General features: G+C 41.0%; 1 protein-coding gene across 1 annotated transcript; it reads right to left on the bottom strand.

Annotated features, from left to right (window-relative positions):
• Positions 1–765: 765 nt before the first annotated feature.
• Positions 766–5,623, bottom strand: LOC126811641 (serine/arginine repetitive matrix protein 2-like). Its single transcript, XM_050537437.2, has 2 exons — positions 5,421–5,623; positions 766–3,476 (listed from the first exon to the last, which is right to left on the bottom strand). The coding sequence occupies exon 2, from the start codon at positions 3,448–3,450 to the stop codon at positions 766–768; it is 2,685 nt and encodes an 894-aa protein (XP_050393394.2). The 5' UTR covers positions 3,451–3,476; positions 5,421–5,623.
• Positions 5,624–6,844: the final 1,221 nt, after the last annotated feature.

The following is a 6,844-nucleotide window of genomic DNA, read 5'->3' as shown; positions in this document are numbered from 1 at the left end:
GGATATTCTAAATATTTTAATAAAAAAAAAGAAAACAAATAAAAAAAAATAATTTTTTTAGTCAAAAGTAGAACAGCTTGAACAGTGATCTTAATAGCGATAATTTCAATTTCACTTTTTGTTCCAAAACCCCCCGCTCACCTATCCCGAAATAATGGATCCGCGGACCTGTCATCACCTCTGAGTCTCTCGCGGTATACCACTGTGTCCGCTGCTGTTCCCATTAACACACCAGCCACCAAATACCCCCACCACGTACTGTGTCCACCAGTACCCCTCCTACCCTTTGTGCACACCACTGTGTCCATCAGCACCCTACCCCGCCACTCGGCAAACCTCGGCAGATTCCGGTATCCTACATCTAGCCTCGGCTGTGTGACAGTAAGTGATATGTACCTACGCCTATACATTTGCGATGCGGCACCGGTTTACTTATAAGGGAAACTTGCCCGCGTTTAGAAAGAAGTTCTCAAAATTGCGTCGTTCGAAGAGTGTGTAGAATTTTCAGTGCAAATTTGTCCTTGTCTAACGAAAATCGGATAAACTTGAAAGAAAAACAGCTTCAAACTTTGAAAATTTTGTAAGATAAAACATTCTTCAAATACTTCGTCATCAATGACGTCATTGGTCGTCATGGACAACGCCATTGTAATCCGGGAACTTGAAAGTAGTTCTAATGGCGGACTTTGTTATACAGCCGAGATTAGATGTAGGGTACTGGAATCTGTTGAGGTTTGCCGAGTGCCTACCCCGCCCTAATGTTTTTTACTCGATGTTAAACTGACTAGCCAGATTCGAGAGCTGAGATGATCGTGATTTTAATTCAGTTAGTCTTTCTTCTCGAACCATCTGACGTAAATCAGGACTAAATTCATCCACTAATTTGTTTAGTCGTGTTTTTCTCGCGGATTTCGAGAAAACCATGGCAACTTTAAAAACGGAATTGATGTTATTTTTAGCGTGAATCGCCGGCGGATAATCAATACAAACATCAGAGTTCCATTTTCTTTGACGTGTAGAGGATGTTGTTGGTCTACTTTGGTCACTGGGAGAAGAGGTGAGTGGTCTTATATTTCCATCGCCTAGCGACGCCAATTGATCAACAACGAAATCTCGAATCGCGGACGTTGACGGTCTTGTGGTATTATGTCTCGATGACGTCGACGTTCTTGTGGCATTAAGATCCGATGACGTTGACGGTCTTGTGGAATTATGTCTCGTTGACGTTGGCGGTCTAGTGGCATTAAGATCCGATGACGTTGAAGGTCTCGTGGTATTACGATTTGGTGACGTTGAAGGTCTCATGGTATTATGATCTGATGACGTTGGTGGTCTCGTGGTATCTGAATTGGACGATGTTGACGGTCTTTTTGCAATGGGAGTAGTCGAAGCTGGCGACCTCCTGGTGCCAATCGTCGATGACGTGTGTGGTCTAGAAACATCAGTAGTTGATGCTACTGTCGACCCCGAGGCAGCAGATGATATAGGTGGTCTGGGATGGGAACTTGCAGCAGACGATGACGTTGATCGTCTAATGACACAACCAGTTGATGATGTTGACGCGTTCATCATGGTCACAGAAGTGGATGGAATCGAAGGTTTGCTGTTCCGATCATTAGAATCGAAATTTCTTGAATTATGTTGTGATGGTTTTATACTTCCACCCGCTGAACCTCGCCCTTCCCCCCTCTTCACGGAAGGAATTATTCTCGGTTCGTTAGATTTTGAACCAATTAACCCACCCTTTCTAGCTTTATTATGTAAATTAAAACGCGCCTTTCTAATAACGTGTCTTTTACTACTTCTCCTGGAAACATTTGTATCCGGGTATGACAAGTCAAGCTGGGGCTCTTCACTATCAGAAAAGAAAACAGGTTCCTCTGAAGTTATTGGTTGATGGCTACTGCCCGGATCCCCCGACTTCCCCTGGTAAATACCAATAGCAGGAGGTGAATAACGACTCGAGGTGCGTGGCGATTCCATAATTGTTCCGTTTTTATTAGAGTTGATAACACTTTCTACGTATCCGCGCCGTGAATTACCGCTCGGAGTATTTGTTTTGCTCCGAATGGATTGTGGATTCCTCCCTAGTCGCTTCCTTGTCTGAATACTCTCGGATCTTTTCGATCGAATATTGTTATTCCCCAACACCCTTCTTGGCTTTTGGGGGTTTTCAGCACGTTGGTCGCTGTTCTCCAAGTCAGCAGCATTAGATGAATTAAACTGACCCATTTCACCAAAAGAACTTAATTCCGAACTTTTTAGCAAACTTTGTGATTCACCACATTCCTGTAGATTTTCAGATTCCGGATTTTGGTTGCTTAAACTATCTTTGTTTTCCGTAAAGTCTTGCTTATTGCCCAGATCGTTTTGCTTGGACGCAGCTTTGTTGCTGAGATTTTCGTCGCTGTTGCTAATTGGGTTGCGAGTCGTAGATGATCTCCGTGAAAAGGAGTCGACTCGTTTTAGCGATGAAGATGATCTCCTAGCGTCCATAGACTGAGAGCACTTTCTTGATATCGAACCGTTTCTCCGTTTTGGCGGAGTTCTTGGCGAGTCTAAGGACGATCGCCTGGATGGAGAGCTATAAATTCTGGTGATACTCGCTGCTCTGTCTCCTTTAGTTTTTGGACTGTTTGATGACCTGGAAAGTCTTCTCGATCGTGGGAAATTGACTTCTTTTGACTCTTGAACTAAGTCCACGCGACTTCGGCACCTGCTCCGTCGTCCTGGGCAGCATGCCGACTTCATGCTACGTCTACTGAGCGACCTTTCAACCTTATCATCATCTGAAACTGGCTGTTCTTCCGTGGTAGCAACCACTTCATCATTCAAATCATCACAAGCTTCCTCTTTTATGTAGCCATTTGCGGGAATCTTAATAAAATGACTTTTATCCAATCGGAGCGTTTTTTCGTCTTTATTCTGGTACTCTAACTTCGACTCAATTCCGTCATTATTAAGATAGAGTCTGAATATTTTAGCTTGACTTTGAATTTCTGGATATTGACCTGTCAAAGTCAGAACACCAGTTTTTGGCCTTCTACCATTAATAAATCCGTTATTAGTCTTGCTGTTACGACCCATGCTTGTTTTTGGTCGTCTGTTGTCGTAACTCGTATCACGCGGAAACATATTTTTTCCGACTTGCGTCCTTTTTAAAAATCTTTCGAGTTCTTTTTCCGACAGTTTCCACTCCATAAGTCTTTTCTCACTGAGTCTGAATCCCGATTTCGAATACGAAGATTCGGCATAAATATTGTCTCGTTGTCCATTCGGTGGAATTGCCAGATCACTATTTCCAGATGTTCGTCTCACGGCTTCGAAATCCCGGATGATGGCCCTTTTCTCGCGGTCTATGATGTGGGCATACCTCATTACCTCCCTTTCGTAGGATTTTAAACGTTTTTCAAGTCTGCCCTTTTCCATTATATCTTTTTGTCTCCACATTTGACGAATAGAAATCCTCGGCTTGCCTAGAAAATAAAAAAAACAGTTTGTGTCAGAAGAGTCGTATACAGAAGAAAGAATCTCAACGATAGTTAATACTTCAACTACTAGTGTGTTGTTGCTTCGTAATTCTGGGCGGACCTATATTTAACAAAGGAGGGTCAGGTATACTTTAAATAAAGGGCCATATTATTAAAAAATATGAACAGTTTTATGTTCGGTGAAAATAAACTTCTTTAAAACATCAAACAAATTCGTCAATGCTTCCTCGTGGCCTAAAGATCTGTTATATAATATGAGTTTTATTTGTAAAGTTTCCGAGTATACCCCCGCCCCCCCCCCACCGCCATTCCCGACCATTTTCTGAATATTTTCCAAATCCGCTCTCGTTTAAAAAAACAAAACGGAAATGAGTTAAGAATTCGCGCATATATTTACATCATATTTTACTTTGTTTGTTGGATACCGATATCGATTACTAATCAATTAATATTCAAATATCAATTTGCTGTGATTGATTTGAGTTGTATTGGTTTATTACGGACAAGGGAGGTAATTAAATATTCATATGTTACATAAATCCATTATTAAAATAAGTAGAATTTAGTGACATTACGTCTTGTTGTCGACTGGAGAAATAGATTTCTATTGGGTAATTATACTAAACTTACGTTGTCTGTCTATAACTAGCTCCGCTTGAAAACAGACATTAAGCTAGTTGACCGACATTTTAATTCTTAAATCGACGATTGTAGTCGAAACCACATAAAATATTTCGCAAATTTTGAGAAGTGTTTATTTCGTTTCCATTTAATAAAATAGAAATTGTTTATTTAGTCTTTGTGTGTATGACAGATGTGAAACGGAGTAGAACTGTATACGAAATAGTATACTCATTGTTGGATATGGCGGCCATTCAGGACAGAGATCGTTTCTCGAAGTTGATAGTCCTCCGTGTGAAGAATGACTGGGTTGTGATACAATAGTGGTACTGCACTGTCATGGATAAAGTCATATCTTCAAGATAGAACAAAACAGGTGTGAAATGAAATGAAATGAAATGAGGTTTAACGTCCTACTGTTTTGCTCCGACTGGGCTAATGAATACGGGCATACGCCATACAGTGTGCTATAAGGGAAATTTTGTCCGGACAGCGGCACTACGGCCTACTCTTATATCGAATTCCAACTGTCAAGGGATCTTTTACGTGCACGCCAATGTGTACACGGGACCTCGGTTTTTCGTTCCATCCGAACGACTAGACAGCTGTCCTTGTCAGGCCCCCCGTCCTGCATCACTGACAAGGGGGAACCACACCGGAAAATCTGGATGAACTTTCTCGGCCAATGCAGGGATCGAACACCCGACCTCCAGGCTAGCGAGCCAGCGTCTTACCCACTTAGCCACGTGATCCCCCACAACAGGTGTAAATAAACAGGTATGTCATTTTATTATCCTGGTTGGTGCAGAAAGGTAGGACGTTAAACCTCATTTCCTTTTCATATTATTTTCCGTTACTACCATGTTAGTAGTACAGGACGTAGGCCCAGGTAATGAATAACGTTTAGTCGTTCGGATGGTCAAAAAACGTATACACGTGAAAGAAGCCTTGGCAATTGGAATTCGGCAAAGAGCTGGAGGAAATGTCCCCTGCCCAGACACAATTTCCCTCATTGCACACTGACTGACTAGGGTTTAGTCGTTCGGATGGTCCAAAAAACTATACACGTTTGTGTACGTGAAAGTACCCATGGCAATTGGAATTCGACGAGGAGTGGGTGGAAACGGCCCCTGCCCAGACACAATTTCCCTCACAGCACACAGGAATAAGGTAACTCCTGTGCAATACCAACTAAATTATATGAATTTCTGGAAATGTTACGATGTTAGTGGAGAAAAGGATTCACGGTAAAAAGTGACGCAGGAAAGAATGTCGCCGGTAAAAATTTGGAGAAAGAACAATATTTACCATTTTGATTGTGTCTTCTGAAATTTAAAGTTTCAAAGTTAATCCAAATGGAATGTCGTACATGGTAAAACAGATGACAGTGGACTTGGCAGTCCCGGTTATGTGGCAGTTCCTGTTATGTCGTCCACTGGTCTGTCCATTGTTTCGAAGCGCACCCTGTAGTTTCTGGTCTTGCCCAGTGGTCTCAGCTCTTTCCCAGTTGTTTCAACCCCTGTCCAGTTGTTTCAACCCCTGTCCAGTTGTTTCAACCCTTGCTCAGTTGTTTCAGCTCTTGTCCAGTTGTTTCTGCTATTGCTCTGTTGTTTGTACAGCAAGACAGGTCGCCGTTTAAGTGGTGACGAATTTCCACATGGTCCTTGTCTTAATCCCACAACTCGACGTGTATGTCTGGATATTGAACAACCGATGCTGAAATCCAAAATAAATCCTACCACTCCCATTCATTCAACTCTAGCGACGATTGTGACGCGTGACCCATTACCATAACTCTAGCCACGATTGTGACGCCTGACCCATTACCATAACGTAACACAGTTTTCTTGTAGCTTACAGCGAAGGTTGAAAACGTCCGCTATATCAAAACTAACAGTTTGTTAAAATATACAGTTTTCTTATGGCGCACCTGGCGATTGTCGAAAACATCCGCTATATTAAAGGGACAATAACACTCTTGCTGGCTTGAAAGCTCCAGAAAATAAATAATATCTCTATCTAAGTACTAGATGTTTAAGTGTCCTACCTGTTGTGTAAATTATCCATTACATCCTATTTTATTTGTCCAGAGGGTTCGAAAATATTTTTAAATCGAAGTTTCATTTGAAAAGGTTTACGTTAGACGTTTCAAACCATTATGTTGAATTTTTCAAAATTTTTAAATAAGGTGTGTTAAGATGAAATTTGTATCATCAATTAATTGAAATATTCTAAAATAGTACAATTTGTTGACCAGAATAAAGATTGGGACAAATTATTCAGTTACAACAAGAGTGGTATTGAGCCTTTAACACTATCACTCCAGTTTTTCAAAATATATATATATATACAGTAACTTAACTCAGTTTAAGTCTGGTTTACCGGGTGATCGTCGAAAACTTCGGCTATATTAAAACTAAAACTCCAGTTTATTGAAATATAGAGTAACTTAACTCAGTTTTAGTTTACTGGGTGGTGGAAGAAAACTTCGATTATATCAGAAGAGTAAAGCTACTTGTTGATATCACTAAAGATGCGAGATGGTATCCATATTGGTGCATATTGACAACTCATGGCAGCTAACTACACTGCTGAACGTCAAATCGAGGACCATATATAGTCAACGAATCCACCAGCGTATGTTAAATAGGAAGAAAATACAATACAATATATGTTAGGTAGATCTAAGGCGACTACCATGTTCCTTAAGTAACGACTGCGAGTTTTACAAC

The sequence above is a fragment of the Patella vulgata genome, chromosome 2 (genome assembly GCF_932274485.2).
Source record: "Patella vulgata chromosome 2, xgPatVulg1.2, whole genome shotgun sequence".
NCBI classification, from domain to species: domain Eukaryota; kingdom Metazoa; phylum Mollusca; class Gastropoda; family Patellidae; genus Patella; species Patella vulgata.
The sequence above is the reverse complement of the archived record's forward strand: the minus strand, read 5'-3'. Positions and strand labels throughout refer to the sequence as shown.